At 40.2% G+C, this 20697-nt stretch overlaps 3 protein-coding genes across 3 annotated transcripts; 2 read left to right on the top strand and 1 right to left on the bottom strand.

Moving 5' to 3' along the window:
- Window positions 1-117: 117 nt before the first annotated feature.
- On the bottom strand, window positions 118-3236 carry yju2 (YJU2 splicing factor homolog). Its single transcript, XM_072365599.1, has 8 exons — window positions 3109-3236; window positions 2702-2802; window positions 2032-2176; window positions 1790-1924; window positions 1522-1703; window positions 1189-1339; window positions 792-963; window positions 118-703 (listed from the first exon to the last, which is right to left on the bottom strand). The coding sequence occupies exons 1-8, from the start codon at window positions 3130-3132 to the stop codon at window positions 591-593; spliced, it is 1023 nt and encodes a 340-aa protein (XP_072221700.1). The 5' UTR covers window positions 3133-3236; the 3' UTR covers window positions 118-590.
- A 1619-nt stretch (window positions 3237-4855) lies between these two features.
- LOC140270367 (cocaine- and amphetamine-regulated transcript protein-like) lies at window positions 4856-6015 on the top strand. The gene is made up of 3 exons (XM_072365502.1): window positions 4856-5042; window positions 5275-5355; window positions 5567-6015. The coding sequence occupies exons 1-3, from the start codon at window positions 4908-4910 to the stop codon at window positions 5672-5674; spliced, it is 324 nt and encodes a 107-aa protein (XP_072221603.1). The 5' UTR covers window positions 4856-4907; the 3' UTR covers window positions 5675-6015.
- Window positions 6016-6370: 355 nt separating this feature from the next.
- On the top strand, window positions 6371-19074 carry LOC140270904 (microtubule-associated protein 1S-like). Its single transcript, XM_072366162.1, has 10 exons — window positions 6371-6578; window positions 8057-8152; window positions 9243-9334; window positions 9946-10083; window positions 10789-11299; window positions 11428-11514; window positions 11756-14301; window positions 14710-14848; window positions 14969-15186; window positions 16764-19074. The coding sequence occupies exons 1-10, from the start codon at window positions 6416-6418 to the stop codon at window positions 16917-16919; spliced, it is 4146 nt and encodes a 1381-aa protein (XP_072222263.1). The 5' UTR covers window positions 6371-6415; the 3' UTR covers window positions 16920-19074.
- The last annotated feature ends 1623 nt before the right edge of the window (window positions 19075-20697 follow it).

Below are 20697 nucleotides of genomic sequence, written 5' to 3'. Positions count from 1 at the left end.
AAACGAGTTATCAAAAATACAGTAGGTGGTGTCAACATATTTTTTCTTTAATGAAAATCTCAAATACCCAAACAAAAAAAATTATTTTGTAAAATGAAATATCACGCTTTCAATGTCTTTATTTTCACTTATTCCACCTTTTTAATTTTCGAAATATGTATAATCCTCTGTAAGGGCAGGTAGATCACTGAATTTACATGTAAGCTGTGGAAAAAACATATTTCAGACATACTGAATATGTTGACAAATATGTCGGGTAAAAAGATTCAAACGAGCTGCACAGCTGGATGGATAAAGAGTTAAACACACTTAAATAAACACTAAAATATGCAGCTGAATTTACAGGGTAAATTTGCTTTTAAAAAAAAAAAGATTAAATGTGAAAATCAAACTTTACAATTATTTCTCCATTAAATTCTCATTACCAGCAGCTCCACTTAATTTAACTTTAATTTACTTGTTCAGGACAGCTGACGAGACAACAGACACCATCAACCACAAAAGTTTTCAATTTCTGCGCAGCCATGCAAAAAGGTCCAGGCAACCGTGTTCCCTTCTGTAACATGTCTACATTTCGGTTTGGGCTGCCGTCATTCGCTGTCATTGCTGTCGCTGTCTGAATATGCCCCCAGCAGGCTGAGAGATGATGACCCATTTTGTGTGGCGCTGGCTTTAGAGGCATCACTCGTTGATGTCTTTAAATCTGTAAAACAAAAATTCAAACTCATGTTGACTGGGCCTTCCAAATCAAAGACAACTTTTGACTTCATGATTAAATGCTGATGTGTTACCAGTCTGTGAGGTGGGACAAGCAGTCGCCTCTTCTGGAGCGCTTTTGTTGACGGCCGCTGCTGATCTTTTACGCACCACCAGGGAGCCAAGCGTCCCTTTGCCCCCCAGTGTACCGACACTCCTCTCCCAGCTCTCCACCTTGGTCCTCTTCACTCCTCCAGATGAGGCTCCCTGTGGAAAGACAGAATGAAACAACCGCGATGTATAATAATAGTACATGGTCTGCACTTGCAGACGTGCATTTTAACTAAGGGTTTTTCTCATTCGCACAAGCATTCATACAGAGATTCTTATAATATATATGCACTTCATAAACAGTACGCAGAGATTATTTTTCCCTCTTCAGTCTCTAGTGAGCATATTGGGGTCAATATGGGGTTCAGTGTCTTGACAAACCTGTGCCTCGGCTGGTTTGTCAGTGGTGAGGATATCTGTTGGTTTGTCTGTCTTGGACATCTTGGACTGGCTGCTGCTGCACTCTTCCTCCTTTTCTGAATCCGAGTCAGAGTCTCTGAGTCTTTTCACTAGAGCACGCTCCAACATCTCTCTGAAAAATAACATTTTAACTGGGTGTTAACATCTATATAGATATAACACTAGAGGCTAGATGCTGTTTTAAAGTAAGTGCTGAATTGATCAAATGACAGATTTTTACTTATATATGCAGCAGACTTGAGTCAGTACAGCTTTACACTTTCCATTATTTTTCCGGGACTCTTCTTCACTCACTTTGTCTCACGCTCATCCTCTTCTTTTATCCTTTCCTTCTCTCTCTTCTCCAGCTCTCTATATTGTTCTATCATTCCCTCAAAATCCACTTTAGCCTGTCTTTGGTTCAGCTCCTTCAGTTCCTGGAGATTCTCCAGAACCTCCATCTCCATCTTGGAATCCTTTGTGCGATTCTCCAATACCTGGTGGAATATTATGGGAAACCATGATTTCTTTTCTTCTACTGCTAATCTAAGTAAGAAGAGTAATTGGCTTTTAAAACACAGACCTTCATCGGGTTGTTTAGTTCTTCTTCTTCTCTCTCCAACTGGACTCTCTTCTCCTCTTCCTCAAGGAGTTTCTCTGCCTGGAAGTTTCGTGTTGCACCGTGCTCCATGGCATAGTCTGTGTTCTCTGGGTCAGTCTATAATCTCAACAAGAAATACTAGAGCGTGAGGAATTATCTTATTCACATTGCAACATAGTTGTAGCTTATGACAAAACTTTGACAATCAGAGCATTAACTCTCACCTTAAACGTGATCTCAGCAAGACATCGAGTACATTTGATGTAGAAACGGAAGATTGGCAGTCCCATGTAGAGCTCATTCTGAACGGTCTCTTTACGTGCATTGAACTTCTTCCCCTTGTAGATGTACTCGCCACATGTTTTACACCTGTACATAAGGAGAGAGGCAAAGTATTCTCTTAAGTCACCAAGAAGTTTAAATCATCAACAAAACCAAACTGCATACTTTAACAGATCAAACATATGCAGGAAATAAATCTTCACATTTAAAAAAAAGTTTTGTGTAAGATTCAGTGATGTTTAGCTGTAAGGTTTCTAATTGTAGCCAACCGGATTTAACCAGACCTGCAGAATACTTCAGCATGGCAGATGTATGTGTACACAACTCTCAAGTAAAGTGTTTTGTGTCTCTGTGTATGTTTGTGTCATTAGTTTACCCTTCAAACAGACATCTGGTGCTATACTGCAGTCAGCTTTTCATATAATATTTTAATCATGATCTTAGTTAAATTCCTTTAAGCTGTTTCCACATAGTAATATCTAAGAATTTCATGAAAATGTGCTGAGAATTAGGTCGAGGACTCTGACAGCCCTGTTAAACCGGAACCACATAATTTATTTAACCACATAATCGAACAACATTCACTTGCACGGATGGATGAGACAGACATACCTCATGTTGAATGGAGCCATCAATCTGACCACATACTGACGATCTTTGGGGAGTTTAAGCTTGGGGATTTTTGATGGATCGAAATCTGGAGGGTAGTATTTCTGTGGGAAGCAAAGTTTTGAAGCAAAGTTAGCTGCTGAGTGCCACAAGTAAACACACGAAGGGATAATGCATTGCCTTGTGAATCAAGATATTTCCTTTGAAATATAGCTGGTAAAAGAGTTAGGATGCAAATTGTCTACTTGGTTAGTTTTTAGCTAATCTACTTAAAAGCTGCTAAACGTTACAACACATCAGTTAGCATCACAGCTAACAGCAACCTGCGTTTAGCTGCGTATCGTAACAATATGTCAATCTCTTTAAAATTAGATCAAATTGGAGGCCATTGTTGACGTTCATTTACTTACATTCAATACTTTTCTTTCAGACATTGTTCCTTTAGCTGGTAAGACAAATTAAAGAAAGCAACGCTAAAATATATAGCTCAAAAGCTACTTCACAACACTCCTGGTGCGTTGCACTTTAAACTTCCGGTTGCGTATGTGTTTACTTCCGACCTCAGAAATGCGCTGCTGCCCCCGCGCGGAAAAACGGAGTAACACAGCAGTGACACCCTTGGATTCGATCCGCACCATTCATCCTCATGAATAAATAAAAACAGTTTTATAACCGCTTTCACAAAAACAGTAAAACTATAAATACAGACGTTTTTTGTTTGTTTGTGGAGGTGCTTGGTTGTCTCTGGTACCTGAGGATGAAATATAAGATACCCTGTCTCCAAATTTTAATTTTAAGTTATTACTTTCCCCAAGCAATAAAAGAGAACATCATCTTAAAATAGGTAAAAGGAAGAGCAGCATGAGTGAGGAGCATTATTGAAATTACTGCAGTTCACAAACTGTATGCTGGTGAAATATGATAAACTGCAGAATGTGATGCTGTGACAACCCAAATCAGAAAGAGACTCTCAGAATGAATCACATGAGTTGGATCACCTAGAAACCTCAAGGTTGCAATCGGATGAAAATAATTGGGAAATATCAGAATCTGCATTTTAAATGTAAATATATGAAGTTAGACATTCCAGTGCCATAAACTGTATGTGAGAAGAAAAACATTGCCTATCAGCATATAAATGAATGATTCAGCATGTTTTTTTGTGGCAAAAACAAAACAAAACACAGTTTCAGAAACATATTATTTGATTGCTTTGATTCAACCTGCTTGAGTCAAAGCTTGACCACTGCCATCAGTTGCTGTCTGCTGTAATTTTTTCTTCTCTTAGAGACAATAGAGGAGGTCATGACCTTTGCGTTGGCCTTTGAGGTGTAATGTGATGTCAGTGATGTTGGGTCTCTGACATGGTTTGGTGTGCAAACACAAATCTGTCAGCCAAACATACTTTTATTGCCTTTGTGTGGGGGTGCGGGTTGGAATGGTGTTAAGGTTATCCCAGTGGAAGGAAATTGGATCTTGATTACAGATTGGTGTCAGTGTACATTGACCTGAGATCTGATTTCAGGTTTATTTAAAGCAGCAGCATTAGACATTAGGCAGAGAATAGAGAAAATAAAGATGCAAGCTCTGTGTTCATAAAAAAAAAAAGAACTTACCATTTTTTAGATATGATTTGATAAATATACCTAGACTGTGCAATGCCTTTATCATTTAGATTTGATGGTTCCAGATTCAGATACAATTGTGCTTTGTGAAGCTTGTATGCATGTGTTGAGTTCTCACTCTGGTTCTGACACATCAAAATGACTCATCAGTGAGTCAAATATACAGTGTGTTTAACCGAGAGGACTAAATGTTCACACAACTTAGTCAGAAATTTTAAAACGGGCCAATTTGTAGGAAATCTATAGGGTTTACCTTCAATAGATTTTAAAATTGTAAAGGGTCAAAACTCCTGTCCTGAGTCTAGATTGTTCTTACAAATGAGCCTTGTCAAATGTTAATCCATTTTTAACCAGTGTGGTTTTCCTCCAATCTGAGGCCATCCTGTCAAAGATGCAAAGGTGTCCAGCAGTGTCATGCATGTCAGAGTTTCTATGAATATTTCAGAGGTTGGCTGATGTCAACAGCCTCTGTAAAGCACCTATAAAGGCAGCATGTATGGACAGGAGACTGTCCACAGAAAGCTTACCTCCCACTATTTTCCGCTTCGCTGTAGAAAAGGACTGTCTGTTCGCGTTTCAGCACCATGGTCAGCGCACGGACTCTTCTCCTCACGGTCATCTGCTGCTGCGCCTACCTGTGGGTCGTTCAAGCAGAGGACTCCTCGCTGGAGACTCGCTCGATGGATTTCTCGTTGAAAGCCCAACAGGAGAAAGACCTGGTAAGAGATATGTGGGGTGGATGCTTAAGGTGTCCTGTAGAACGTTGGTAGAAAACACGATATTTTGAGAGAGCTAACAAGATTTAACAGACATGTTGGTACTAAACTTCCTGAGATGTTGACCTGTAAACTTGAAGTTGACACATTTACCCTAAACAAATCTTAGCTTCTTTAGAGACATATAAAAAGGGAGATGTGGAACATTAATCGTGTTGGAATGCTTTTCTTACAGATCGACGCTTTACAAGAAGTGTTGGAAAAGCTGAGGAGCAAAGAAATGCCTCTTGAGAAGAAGCTTGGCTGGTTGCCTTCAGTAAGTAAAACACCGGAAACAAAATGCACCACATAAAGTCCTCGAGTACTTTCAAGGACAGCGTACGAATGCAAGAAATGTAGAGGATTTGGGGTTTGTCAAGCAAACTCTGACCGCATAAAGCCGCGTATTTCATTTTAGGCCGATACAAATTAGTTAGATTTCCACTGGATTTGCTGCTGTTTATTGTACATCACCTCTATCATTTCAGTGTGACGCAGGGGAGCCGTGCGCCGTGCGTAAAGGCGCGCGTATCGGAACGCTGTGCAGCTGTCCCAGGGGGACATCCTGCAACTTCTACGTCCTCAAATGTTTGTAAAAGAGCTTCAAGAAACAAAGTTTCACGGGTTAAAGAAGTGAAGAAACTGAAATGCTGAATGTGAGTTAGGACAGTAAAACTTGCAACTACCATTTATGTTACAAATTTAATGCAAGTTAAAATGTGATTTTTCTTTTTTTTTTTCAACCATAAACTGTTCGATTAGATGTAATGTGTACCCACTTGTCTTTGTTTATCCGCTCATGAAGAAAGTAATATGTGTGGGTTGGTGGTATCTGGTGAGTTTTTTAAAAAAAAAAGTAGGTTCTGGTCATAAATGCTGTTTTTAATTTTTCATATTTTCATCTTTCTTTGTTACGTGTTTTCTGGAAAATATTGTCTGGGACAGGTTTCTAAATATGTTTATATGAAGTGAAAAGAAAAATCAATAAATTAACTTTTAAAAATCAAGAGTCTGATGCTGGCTTCTTGCTGAATTCTTTAAAATGGGGATATTTACCGGGTAAAAGAATAGTATGAAATGTACATAAATATACATCACGATGATCATATTTGCTGTTGATTTACTTTTGTTCACATTTCTGCTCAAGACCACGTCAGTGAGCTCCACTGATAAAAATGCGCGGATTCTTTCGTCAATGGTTGGCTATGATTCAGCTTCTTCCTACACATTCACTGATCGGCTGCATTCCTGCACAGCAGCTGTCATCTCGCTGTAATAAAAGGCGCAGTCAGGCTTTTTGTTTCCGATGACATCACCCCAGAGTGCGCCTTTCCAACATGGCGTCCAGCCGGGTCTTGGAGAGGGAGGTCCAGGAGGAGCAGAGGCGCGCTGCGAACGCTAACCTACACTTCTACCCACACAAGTACTCCCTGCTTATCATCGTCGGACGGACTGCTCGCCTCAGACAGACGGAACACATCAGCAGGGACATCGAACGAGGTAGGTGCAGCTCAACCAGCTCCTTAGAGTCGTAGCTGGATGCATTTTGCTTTCTTCTATTGCATGTTCGGTCACAATAAAAACAAAACAAATACAAAAAAAAAAAAAAAATGACTGCGTCTTCAAAATGATCAGCGGGATGATACACTGGCCACATTGCAGTGTTAGGTGATTTTATCCACCCTGTGGACCGAGAATGCGTCATCTGGCGATCCTCCACCATCAGCATCCCCTCATCACGCCTCCGGGTACATTATAATTAAACCCTGTAACGAGTGTTTTTGTCTTTTGCCTCAGCTTGTCGTTATGTAAGCACAAGCGTTTGGGGAAATGTAGGAAGGACATTCAGCCAACACGCCGTCACTTGTAAACGATGTTCCATTAACCTTTGTGAATTTATGCATCGCAGTACCTGCACTTTCAGAGATACAGAAGGCAGTATAAATGTGCTGTAATGATTCATTACAGCCTGCTTTGCTTGTTTACAGCTATATAGTCTGACTAAAATGTATATAGTTTATGTAAAACAGGAGAGATAATGGAATTAAAGCAGAAACACATGTAAAGACAGGTACTAGAAGAAGAAATAAAGACCGAAAAAGCTCTACAAAAACAATTAACATTTCATCTCTGTCAGATGAAACCCACTGTCCTTCAAAATGCCATCAACATTTTATAAGCTAAGGAAAAAGTAGCCTTTTCAGCTTTTTGACAGTGGATTAATTTTTCATGTGATCCATACATGACTGCAGCCGAAGACTCCTTTCATTATATATTCCTTTTTATAAACCTATTGTTTAGTAGCTAAATTAAAATTTTTTTTTTTATTTTTTTAAAGGACTTGAACAGTCTAAAATCCACAGGTATCCTGTTTAATCCAGTTTACTTTCTTATGTGTTAAAGAAAAAAATATCAGTTTCTCACATTTGAGCTGTTAGAAAGAACTAATTTTGGGCATGTTTGCTTTAAAGATGACAAAAACGCTACTTGATTATCAATTATTTTGATTTTGTGTCTTATTAGTTGTATCATAGACTTGTTTGCAAACATGACAAAAGTGGAAAGACGTAAAACATTTACTGAATCAGATTTTTTTACAGAAAAGATGTTTGATTACAATACAAGAACCTGTTGAAGGAAATGCAGATATAGGTTGTTATAAAATTATCTTAAGTTAGGCGTTAAGCAGCAAATCAAACATCATCAGAGGTGTTTACATGGTATCAGCCAGGCTTGCAGGCTAACATTAGTCATGGTGTGTTTACAACATGATGTGAAATGTTGTAAAGATGTTTCATTAATTCATTAAAATAAATGTGAAAGGGAAAGTTGTTTAATGTATTTGTTATTTTCATGAAATCTAGTTTTTGTAAAATGAGCATTACCTATAATAATTGTATATTATGCCATCCACACAATCTGTTTTCTGTGAAAATTTGAACCATTTATTAGTTGTTTACAGTCTTTTTTTGCATCAGGTATTCGGTCATGGAACGTTGACTTAAACTCCTGCAACTTGAACCTCTATCTTCGAGAATTTCTCTCCCATCACACAGCATCTTTTAAGGGTGCAGGTAAGCCACTTCTCCTCAACTGAAGTTTTCCTTCATGCCCAAACTCTCTGACCCCACACAAAGCCCTCGTCGCCATGGTGACGCGCCAGCTCTGCCGGTTCAGGGTCAGAGAGGAAGGAAGGAAGGAAAGTGGAGAAGCAGTTTAGCAATTGTTGAACATGGGTGGGTCCTTAGGACAGAAAACAATACAAACCTGCAACCTGGGCTGCCCTCTGTTTCTCTGTGCTTGAATGTTAAAGCATCTTGGCATGCGCAGACAGCTGAGCATAGACAAAATGACTGATGATCAACACAGTTATGAACATACATTTCTTATTCTAAAGAGCACAGAATGGCACCCATAAAAGGTTGAGGTTGTCTGTTCTCTGTACAGTACATCCTACAGCGAATGGAGATTGTATCTGAATCTAGAGCATTTGTTAGCTTTCTCCTCAAAGTTAGATGAGCAGACCAATAAGTAAATATGTGTCTTCAATAAAAGATTTGAATGTTTCAACAAAAAATGTTTTGTAAGTACCTCTTGAACACTTTCACTCGTGCTAAAATTAAAGAAAGGAGATTCTAATTTGTGAGTGAAGAGTTTGTAGTTCGTTGTTTTCACACTTTGACTATGTTTACTGAGCCTACCTAACCTGGTATAGTGCCTAGACTCTAGAGATGTACCGAGAAACTGTCAAGAAAACTCATAATCATGGTTAAACTTTTATCAAACTCTGTACATTTTTATCCGTATTAGTCTCATTGCATGTTATTGCTTCACAAGATCAAATTGGAACAAGAACTTATGCTCATATTTGGGTGAATATTTTCTAGTCTGTGGCTTTAGACATTTATCCACTTCTCCTACAGATTAAGTAAACCTGTCATGTCATTCTCAGACAGTGCATCTGACTCAGCTTTTCCACTCTTCTTCCTTCCTCTTCTTTAGAGTCAGTCACACGTCTGGTTGTTCCAGTTTACTTTCTCATTTACGTTGTATGGCTTCCTGCCTGGATCTGTTGGCTTGTTTCCTTTAACTCTGTCTGTCCTCTTTTTGCTTCTCTTCGGCCATCTGTCTGTACGTCCTTCTCTTTCTATGGGTTTCTCTCAGCCTCTTCAGGGCAGAGGTGTCTGCGCCACTGTACCAGAGTGTTGGACACTCAGGTGCTGATCAGTCCATCTCAGGAGCAGGCTCATTCAGAGGTGAGGGGAGTACGAGGTGTGAGACAGAGCAGGGAACATTATTTCACATTTTAATCTGTAATATTAATTCACATAGTGTCATACAAAAAAAGAAGAAAAAACTTATCATTTCTGGTACCTGAGAGCCTAAATTTCACAAGCATCAAACATAGATATTCAGCTATGTCCAATGTCCACAGAAATGTCTCCCGATTCTCAGACTCGTTTAAGGATATTAGGTACTATAGATGCAGTGATATTCAAAATATTCACGGTTTTATATTAAGAAACAATATTCTCAAACTGTTCCACAATTTGTACAGTAGACACAGGTTTTTTTTTGCACATTTCTGAATTCTTTATTCAGATAAATTCTTTAATCTTTATTAGCGAGAGATGGTGCTGTTTTAATACCCAGTTATGTTAATGAGTTGCAACATATCCCTCCGGCTGTGCCGCACCTTGTTTTTCATTCTTTATTTTCCTTTATTTATTTATTTATTTTTTTGCTGCAATCAAAATCAAAGCTAATATCTCTCAAGAAATAGTAAAATGTCTCCCTTTCAACATTGATATGTTGTCTGTCTTTTATTGTTGCAAAATAATTTTGTCCATCTCTATTCCGCGGTCAGGTGTTTGCTCTGCTGTCCAGGGAATCGGCTCATAAGCTGTTGATCCTGGCTGGCCTGAGTGCCGAGGCGAGCGGGGACCTGCTGTTTCACAGAGGACTGTTTTCACCGCACCAACTCAAACAAATACTAACAGAGCAGGTATGTTTTTATAACCTTGCATGCTCATGTTGCATCAGCGTGGAATTTATCAAAGCATGCTGATCAAGTTAGGCCTAACACACGGGTTTAGGTGCAATATTTGCAGACAGAAACTGAAATACACAGATGCAGAAAACATAGCTGCAAATCTGGTTCTGTTCTGATATGCTGTACAGACATGAGCAAGAGCACTTGAAGGTGTAGATCAAATGGTACACACTGCAGTGGAGAAAAGCACTTTGTAACTGTTTCATTCTTTGAATTCTCATGTGTGTCATATTCTGTGAGCTAAAGGGAGGAATGAAAGGTCACAGATTGCTTATCTCCCTGTAGTTTCCCTCTATATTTCTGCTGGTGCCGCTGTATCTTCTTGTTTTGATTCCTGTGCTGCCTGTAACTGTGGTAATTGGCCATGAGCAGGGACTGTGTTCAAGACAGTATTAATAACTTTTTCTCTAGCTGTCTTGTTTTGCAATATTTACACTGATCCCATTGATGTATGAGTTTACAAAAATCTGACACAAACGCAAGATATAGTCCTTAATGTGAATATGTATCCCTAAAATTAGCTTATCAAGTAAGTGTGAGCAAGATATGCAGATAATAAAAGAAAAGAAAACTTGCAAGTAGTTTCACTCTAACCATTGTAAAATAGAAGTTTAAAAAAGACTTTGTATGTGTGCTAAGGATTGTCTTTTTCGTCAGTTCCTAGATCAGGAGAGTTCTGTATCCACACATCCCCCCAACAAAGTGAATCTAACCCTCAGCTGCCCGATTATCAGCCAGTGGAAGAAGACTCTCTTGGCAAACCCGCCCCTGCAGAGTCCCTTCACTCTCCACATCAATCCCCCAGAGGTGCTGCCTGCCATGGAGTCTCTGGGGGAATTCACATCCCTTATCTCCAGCACCATTTGCCCTGCTTCCCCCTTTGACCTCCTACCACCTCCCACTACTGTGGGTTTCCTCAAGCTGTCCCGTCCCTGCTGCTACGTGTTCCCTGCCGGCCGCAGTGACTGTGCCTTCTTTGCTGTTAATGGGTTTACGGTGCTGGTGGATGGGGGCTCAGACTCTCAGGCTTGTTTCTGGAAGCTGGTTCGCCACCTCGACCGAATTGATGCAGTTTTGTTGACGCACATCGGGACAGAGAACCTCCCTGGTGTCATCTCCTTCCTAGAGAGGAAAGTGGCAGAGAAAGAATTAAGTGCTGATGTCAAAGGTAAGATAATCAACCTATATCAAGATAGGATAATGGAAAGTTGTTACTTTCATATGTTATCTGAATATCCTCATTGTGGGTTTCTTTCTTGATATACATGTATGAATATGATTTTTTTTTCTGCACAGATGACTCCTCTAAGAGGCTCATCTCTCCAGAACTTGGAGTTGTGTTCTTTAATGCCCCCAGCAGATTGCAGGTGGAACAACAGCCTTGTGAGTAATACATTAAATCATGCTGATATGCAGTACAAACGTAGAAAAGCCGTAACTGAACAAATACATCTATGATAACGTGAATTTGTATTGATATTTTTTTCTTCTTATCATATTTATTCATACTTTTGTAAGGAACACGTTCAACCACTTTCCAAATTAATGGTTTCAAGCCAACAGATCCAGATTTTGGTAACAGAAATTGGCGATGTGTAGTAAGTTATTGCTCTTCTCCTGTCAGGTGTAGATGATGTGCTTAAGAGCACGCAGCAGGCAGCCATAACCCTACAGCTGTTGAACAAGTTGGACATCAGGCCACAGCCACTGTTTCGTCCGCAAGGAGTCCCGATCAAGCCTCTAACCCTGTTTCAAAAGATGGGAGTGGGAAAGCTTGATTTATACATCCTGAGCCCAGGCAAAAACAGCCAGGAGTACGAGACATTCATGCAAAACTGGCCTGATGGAGTATCATCAGCATCGAAATCCCAAACTCCCCCTCTCACCGCACTGGCCTCAGTTACTGCCCTGCTTGTGTGGCATCCAGCGTGCCCTCAAGAGAAGGTGGTTAGGGTGCTGTTCCCAGGATCAACTCCACAGGTGAAGCTGCTGCAGGGACTGGAGAAGCTCAGAGGTTTGGATTTCCTCCAGAAACCCACTGTGACCACTGGTGACCTCGAAAGGCTTGGGGAGGACAGAAAGACAAAGAGGACAGAGAGCTTGGACAGTTGCAGGTCACAGGGGAAAGAGGGAACAGTAAAACATGGGAAAGATCGAGGAGTTAAAGAAGAGGCAAAGGATGCATTGTTAAAGGAAAAAGGAAAGACATTAAATGGAGTTGGTACAAGAGATACTGATAAAACCAAAATCAAAGAGATGGGACTAAAACACAAAGCAGCATTATCAGACAAGAATACTTCAAAGAAAGGAGTAGGGAAGGATGGCAGAAAAGAGAAAACAGGAAATAAAGAGGAGAATAGTGTTACAAAAAACGATCCGATGAAAAAGGATAGTATTCCCTCTAAACTGAAGAATGGAAGTAAAACAAAGCTCAAAAAGGATGCAAAAAATGACTCAAAAACAGGAGAGAAGAAAACTCGAAAGCCACAAGGGAAGGAAGTAAATGATGGCAAGAAGTTACACAGAAACATTGAACTGCCAAATAACAATTCAGCTAAATCCAGCACTGCAGCTGTGTCAAAAATTCCAGACCCAGAGTGCCTCGTTGTTGAGCAGCAGAATCAAAAAATGGAGACAGAGCCTGAAGAGAACCCCTGTGGCTCCAGGGTGTCTAGCCCTGAGGATATGACAGCTGATTTTCTCCGACTCCAGGAAGAGAGAGGAGTGGAGAAGACACAGGTGGAAACTGCTGATAAAGAAAAACAGAAAAGCAGTGAGTCAGGAAATAAAAGGAGCCCAAAAGACTTGAGTGAAGAGACATTCAATGAAACAACTGAAGGATCAGTGGGGGGAGCAGCAGACGGTTCAGGGGCAATAGAAGTAGAAAGTAGTGACGATAAAGTGCAGCATATGCCTGGAAATAGTGAGAAAGGAGGAGCAGACTCCCCCCAGAAAAACCTTCATGATGACACTGTAAATTCAAGAAAACCTGCAAAAGTTGTGGGATTTCCATTTCCCTTGAACAAGGCACCAAAGAACAATCATGATGACCAGCAGGACGTAACCCCAACTGAGTACACTCTTCTGGATGGGGCTTTGAGAAACACCCCTCCCTCGCAATCCTCTCCAGAGAACCAGGGCCCCAACAGCCCTGACGAAGAGACTGTAGAGCCAGCTGACTCCCCTGACTCAAGGCCCAACAGCGCAGGCCACACTCCTTACTGTCTGTCTCCCGATGATGTGTGGTGCAACAGGGCCACTCTCAGCAGGCTACAAGCCCAGATGAGTAACCTGGATTCAGCTGATGCTGACGAGCCAAATGGGTCATCAAGGCAAAGTGAAGAGCAGTTATGTCAGCCCAAAAGTGCTCCAGAAAACCACAGAAATCCCAGAGAGAAGCATTTAACTTTCCTCCCACTGGGTACATTTAAAGATGGATCCTCAGACCCCTCTCCCTCTGTGGCCACCACCACCACCACCACTACACACTCAATGCCAGCAGAAGTGAGCTCGCCTCAGTCCACAGAAGTAGATGAATCCCTGTCCATGTCCTTTGAGCAGGGACCAACATCTGTGAGCCAGAGAGAAGGCGATGACGGTGTTTATCACTCCCACTCCAACGGAGGCCATTTTGTGGGGATGCCTTTACCAATGAAAAAGCCTCCGAGATCCTCAGGTCAGAGTTCAGAGATGGGGCGGCCTCATGCGCCTAACACACTTCCTTTTGAGACATCAGCTCATGATGTGGACCTGTGCTTGGTTTCTCCTTGCGAGTTCAAGCATTTCAAACCGCCTGACTCTAACTCAGGTGCCAGCGAGGATTCCAGAGAAGCTTTCGCTCCACATCATCATAGCAACAGCAATAACAACCTCAAAGACAGGTCACCCAGTGAATCAAATGCCCCCGCCTGCACAGAGGACTGTCCATCCACCACAGCAGATGGAGTTCTTGACTCAGATGAGGATGAGTCATACAGTGAGCCATCCAACTCCCCGCATGACCTCAACACCAGTCGTGTTCTGCCCCCAGACCCTCTCCCAGCCCCTCTCAGAGACAGTCCGCCCCTGCCTCCACATCCTGATGCCTCTATGCCAGTTCCTCAGTCTGACTCTGATGCTCACGGGAAGAGACCAAAACCTACAGGCAAGCGAGGCAAACAAATACCAGGGGTGAGTTTGTGGCATTAGCATAAAAGAACATTTCTGCAATGCTCATGTAACCAGTATTTGTTGCTTCATAAATGGTTTTATCATGGCTGAAGGTAGGTCCACAGAGGAGTCTTTAAGCCAAGGATTGTTTTTGTGAAGATGCTTGTGTTCTTAATGATTAACCATTAAAAGATAGGTTAACAATTATTTCATGATATTGACAAGAAAATATATATTTCTGTCATCAGCAGTATGTAATTTACTTTATCTTTCATTTGTAAAAGTAACCTTTGTGATTAAAACTGATCCTTTTATTTTTTTATTCGTCATTATTTTGAGGATGAAATACCCCCAATAAATGTCACAAACTCATTTGAATGCACACCAATGGTGAAAAAATGTAAACAGTTTGACTTTTTTTGCAAACAGGGTCTTGAAGGCCCCCAAAAACCCAGCTCAGGGAAAAGCAGGACGGGGAGCCAAATAGGAGCCACAAAGGGGAACATCACTACTCGAACACCCTCCTCCAGCACTCGCTCAGCACCAGCAAAATCTTCACCTTGTCCAGGTATGAGATGTGGAATTTGATTTTCCTCAGAATTTCCACAATTTGAGTGTTGACAAAATGTGTGTCTTGGTATCTGGGGCGTTGGGATGTAGTTTCTCCTCTCTCCTTTGTCTGCCACAGGCTCTAAGTCTACTTCTGCTGAAGAAGTCAGTGTGTATGTGGACCTAGCCTATATTCCCTCTGGAGCCTCCTCTGCCACCGTCAGTGTGGACTTCTTCAGGTGTGTTCGCTCTTCCTGCTACATCATCAGCGGTAACAGTCCAGAGCGGGAGGATCTGATGAGGCAAACTCTGGATGCTCTACTGGATGGCAAGATATCCTGGCCTGACACTATGCAGGTAGAAAGACAAAGGTTTATTCAGCGTTTGTGTCACAGATCAGAGATCTCTGTAGCCTCCTTTTTTTCTTTTTTAGAATGCAACTATGGCCATTAGTCATGAGAGTTTAATAATCACTGATTACTCATTAACTCATTGTGATCCTCAGATGAAAAGATGCTCGCAGATGCTGTCCAGAACAAAAGCATTTACCAATTTGATTAAACGTTTTTGGGGCATTTAAAGGGCTGAAAATTGCAATTGAATTTTTCAGCTTTACAGGTGGAAAAAACAGATGACAGATGAAAATGTCTTGTCTTCTTTCTTCCACCTGCCATTTCTTCCCCTGGTTCATGCACCCCTCTCACGGTAAGCGTGGTTACATGCACAGTTGAGTTGAGCTACGGTTAGTGTTTAATGTGGCCATTTGATTGGACCACCTCCCCTGTCCCAGTATACGTGCATGAGTGAAATAAAAAGAGTTGTTAACTGAGGTACGTCAGATGTTGGGATGCTGAGGACGGTGTGAGAAAAAAGTTGATGACATTCTGCTGCTTCTAACTCTCACTGTGGAAGCTCATTGTAGATGTAAGTATCATATAATCCACTGCAAAGAAGTTCTTTAAAGTTATTTGAATGGTGATTTTGTCAGTTGACTCTATGGTTATTATATCACGTTTTTATTACCTGACATAATTTTGAAATGTTTTGAGCGACCCAAGTTGACTGATTTAACAATCTATTTTCCATCAACTTCTCATGCTCTGGCTGTCTGACTAAAGACACAGAGAAATATTTGAATGGGAGCAGCTTTGTTAGGAACTGATTCGTATTAATATACACTTAAGATATGTAATATTCACACAAGATATGAGCAGTTGGGCCTTGGCCCGTTTTAGGTAAAAGTGCATACATACAGGAGTTGTTCGATCCCTAACCACATTATTTGGATGTATTTATCCAGTTTTGAGATGTCATTTTTGTGCAATTTTGCTCTCACTAACATTTGACTACTTTCATGTGAATATGATTGGGAACCTCTATGACATATAATCTATTAAGCATTCAGAAAAGCATTGTGGTATAGATGACTGAAACAGAAAAAATACAGTGGATGATAACAAAGACCATTTTAGGGTGTCCTGGACTGTCTGGTACCTGGACATTAGCAACAGATCCTTTCAAACCTGCAGGGTGTGGGTTTTTTGTGGACTGGGCTTGCTTCCCACAGATGCCATCAGATCCCATCAGATCAGTATGTGAGGAGTTTAGAGGGTCGATGAGTCTTTGTTGTGTTATTTGTGAGCTTCCTAAGCAGATTTTCTGGTCCCACTGTGATGCTGCTTGGGCAGGCTGCTACTGTGGGGAAGTGCTATTGTCATGTGAAGGTTGAAAATATGTTTAATTAGGTGGTAAATGTGAAAATAACATGCACAAGAATATCAGGATGCAGATCTTCCCACCAGAGGAGTGCATTGTAACAATAGAAGCCATTCATTTTACCTGTCAGAGGTCATGATATTATGGGTGATGACTACAGTGCATGTCACCGTGGATATTGACTATTGACTGAAAAGTGTCTTTTCCTCTGTGTCCAGGTGACAGTGATCCCCACCTTTGAGTCGGTGTTGATGCAGGAGTGGTACCAGCAGACTCTGGACAGACAGCGGGAGCTGAGCATCACAGTGCTGGGATCCAACAGCACTGTCGCCATGCAGGATGAGACCTTTCCCGCATGTAAAATAGAGTTTTGAGGCAGACTGAGAGATGTGCCATGGAGAATGGAGGGTAAAGGAAGAAAATGTGTTTGCAAGTGAGAAAGACTGAAAAGAGTGACGTGATGGGGAATTGTCCAGCCCCTTTCTGCATGTACATGACTGAGTGGATGATGTTATGTGGTATTAACCAAACCCCGCTACTGGTAAACCACCTTTTTTTAAATTTTAATTCTACTTTTTCCTTTCCTAACAAGGAGCTAACAAATCTATTTGGGTGGTATTGCATGTTTTGTTTGTTTTTTTGACACATGACCCTGTGCAAAACAGGAGTAGGCAACATACTCGCAAGTGAAGCATGTCAGCCACCAAAAATGTAGAGTCACCTGAAAGCTGTTTCTCTAGATTACTCAAAATAACATTAATGGAGTTTAAAGGTTGCTACAGGCACACAAGTGGTTGTAGTCCATGCTGTGTATTGTGGCCAATTTAGCTACATCTAATACAATTATCCAACAACTCCAGAAGAATTCAAAAAGTCTAAATGCTCACGTTTGCATTTTTTTTGTCTTTTTCTAAATTAGTATCATCTGATGATACCTACATTGAACCTACATTGTATCATTCATATAATTCCCTTTCACAGTTTGTGGTCAGGTGTTTGTTGTGAGCTCTGTAAGCAGACGTGAGTCAGGCTGTGCTTTGTGCCGTTGCTGTTTTAACAGGTTTTCTGTCAACGTAGCTTCTCTGTCAAGGTCTATGCGGCTCAAACAGACTCTGGGAAACACTTTGTGACTGCCCGTTGGCCACCAGCGGATGATGTTTGTTTAATCTGACAGATTGGATTATCGGATTAAATCTAACAGCATTACAGCAATCGTGTTATTAAGAACGGTCCTACAATTGTAATCCTTTAAAAGTGCTCATAGTCGTGCAAACTAAGAACCAGCCTGCTTTTGTAGAAATAGATAATCACTTGATGTGTTGCTAAAAACAAGAAAATAAACAAAGAAAAAAAAAGAAGCTGCGTTTTCAATGGTGGATATGCAGTGATCGTACAGTAAGTTTTAAAATGATTTTTTTTGTACAGTGTAAAATCAGTTTAGTCGCAGTGGGTGGAAATAGGAGCTTTACAAGCTGTACATAAAATAACATGAAAAATCTGATTGTATTAATGTTTTGAAGTAATCCTGAAAGTGGAACTGAAAGAACAAAATGGACAACTGTTTGCATAAGATGACATTGTGCAGGGTCATGATTAACCAATCAATTCAGTCATTTTATTTTTATATCACAGATGTTTATCATTATTCTCCTTGAACAAACTAAGTTATATGGAATCTCTGATAGGGAAAATTTTACTTCTCTGGAATAACACAGACATTTCCCTGACTTCCTAAATTTAGGTATCTTCCACAACATATCCAAAATACTTTAATGCAATTTCAAGTTAGAGATTGGGAATGTCTAATGCTTTGGATTACACTGTACCCCTTAATTTTATCCCAGTCTGGATATCCATGGGTGGATGTCACATGTTGAGATGCTAAAGAATCTTATCTGTGTTGCTGTTTTGCCTTCAGGTCACATGAACATGCATGTAGACTTTCCTTAATACCAAAGCACGGCAAATCACCAAAACATCAGCAGTCACATTTATCAAGTATCACAAAAAAATCTGAAAGGTGTTTTGTAACAATATAGATGCATTAAAGGTCCCCCTAGTTTTGTAATATTCTTGAGTGGAAAAAAAAAATCGGATTTATGCAATCATCTTTCTTTTTCTCAAAAGATGTTTCAGAAGATTTTAAATGCAAATTCATTACAAACCTAATATTTAACTTCTTCCCTTTGCCAGCCAAAGGGCCCAGTTCGTCTGATTTATTGCTAGTTGTGGGTAATCGTGTGTAACAACTACTTGAAGCCCACAGAAGCCAGTGAATTGTAACTACAGTATATGTGTATGTGTTCTGCATGTATAAAATCTGTCCTGTATATTGTTTCATTCATGATATTCATGAAGAGAAAGAGCAAAGCAGGGTGTGAGGATGGAGACAGAAGGTGGTGGTCAGGTGACGATTAAGAAGCTTTCACTTTATAACTGTCTGTAACTACATAGAGAAACAATGTCAAAACGTGTGGGTTGTTGGGCTGGGAATAATGTATGAATAAAGAATGTTTATCACCATGTAAATTTGTCCACTGAGAGTAGTACAAATGCAAACTTTTCAGGAGCGGAACCCTGGGGATGTCGAACGAAATTATTCGGCATAAGTAGGCCTGGAGTCATTTATTAGCACTGCATTTTAAATGTTTTCTATTGAGTTAGAAAGGGTTAGCCTGTATGAAATACCATTGTCAATTCAGCCTTTCAGTAAAAAAGAAAAACTCAAATTTAAAAAGGAACAGATCTGCTGGGGTTTGATGATGGGACACGAGGAAAAGAATAGATACAATAAAACGAATTATCAATTTATCAGCAGTAACCTTTGGATTAATCTTGTTTGAAAACATATTGCAACTTTTTCCACTGCTGTATCCTGTGTGACCACAATGGCCACTGAGGTTTGGGGTAATACAACATTTTATACACACAGTTTTGAGGTAAAATATTACTTTCTGGTGTTTGTTTTCTTTTTCACTAATAATTCCCAGAATGTGCAGGTGAGTTCATATAGTTGCTGACCTATAGAAACTTCACAGGGATCCTAACAAGACTCCAGGTACACCATGTGGAAATTAATTGAAATTTATTAGAAAGCACAATATAAACTTGAGTGGGGCTTTTAACCACATTATTATTATCCAATCTACCACATTTGTCAACTATTTGATTATTGTATTCCTTATTGTTTCCATGTATACTGGGCTCATGTATCTAATTAAAAAAATAATAAAATAAAATGACTAGAATAAAAAATAAACAATAAACCATATAGCTGCCAAATAAGCAATATTACAAGTGTAAGGGAAATAATGCAGTTAAAAAAGAAAAGAAAAAAAGAGAAGACCTATATGATCACAATAAAAGGTTCTGAATGGAAGCATTACCACAAAACCTTAGAAGATACAGCACTGTGTAAAACCATTTCTCATTTCCTCACATATTGCTGGTAAAATTGCAGCGTTTTACTGAAACATGTGCAAACATAAAGGAAAATGCAGTTTATAATACAGAAAGCATAGCTCATACAGTTCTAAAGAACCTGAAAGTGTCAGGATCATTGGTGCGAGAGAGGGAGGACCCAGATGCAGACTTCCAAAAAAACAGGAGTTATACCAAACAAAGGACACAAAGCAAAAACAGAGGACGCAGCTGAGCCGGATTATCCAAAATACTAAAACTATGATGAAACAAAACAAGACTATGGCATAGAATGAATAAACAAGACTATGAAATACAAACAAGACAAGACTATGATTTGACAAGGCTGTGAATAACAAGACTACGGCTATGGGGCAAAACCTGACCTGACGAAACTGACAAAACATGGCACATATGGTAAGACAAGGATTTCGCAATGACTATGAATGAACCTGAGAACTAAATACTGTGGTGGTGTGGAGGTGATTGGTGACGAGGTGCAGCTGTGGAACAGAAACAGGTGACTTGAGTGAAACTAAGTGACAGGGGAAAAAACGTGACAAGAAAGTAACCTGGAAACCTGAAAACATGACAACCAAAACATAAAACGTGACAGAAAGTCAGTATTTGTTTTGCTCAGCTTTACACTTCAACAAAGCCTGAGCCGTCTCCCTGAAGACTCTGCAGCAAAATGACAAGAAAGTTTCCCCAAGAGAGTGCGTGCTGTAATGA

Source organism: Leuresthes tenuis, unplaced genomic scaffold (assembly GCF_036924035.1).
Source record: "Leuresthes tenuis unplaced genomic scaffold, fLeuTen1.0.hap1 SCAF_15, whole genome shotgun sequence".
NCBI lineage: Eukaryota > Metazoa > Chordata > Actinopteri > Atheriniformes > Atherinopsidae > Leuresthes > Leuresthes tenuis.
Note: the sequence above shows the minus strand (reverse complement) of the source record. Positions and strands in the feature narration are given on the sequence as shown.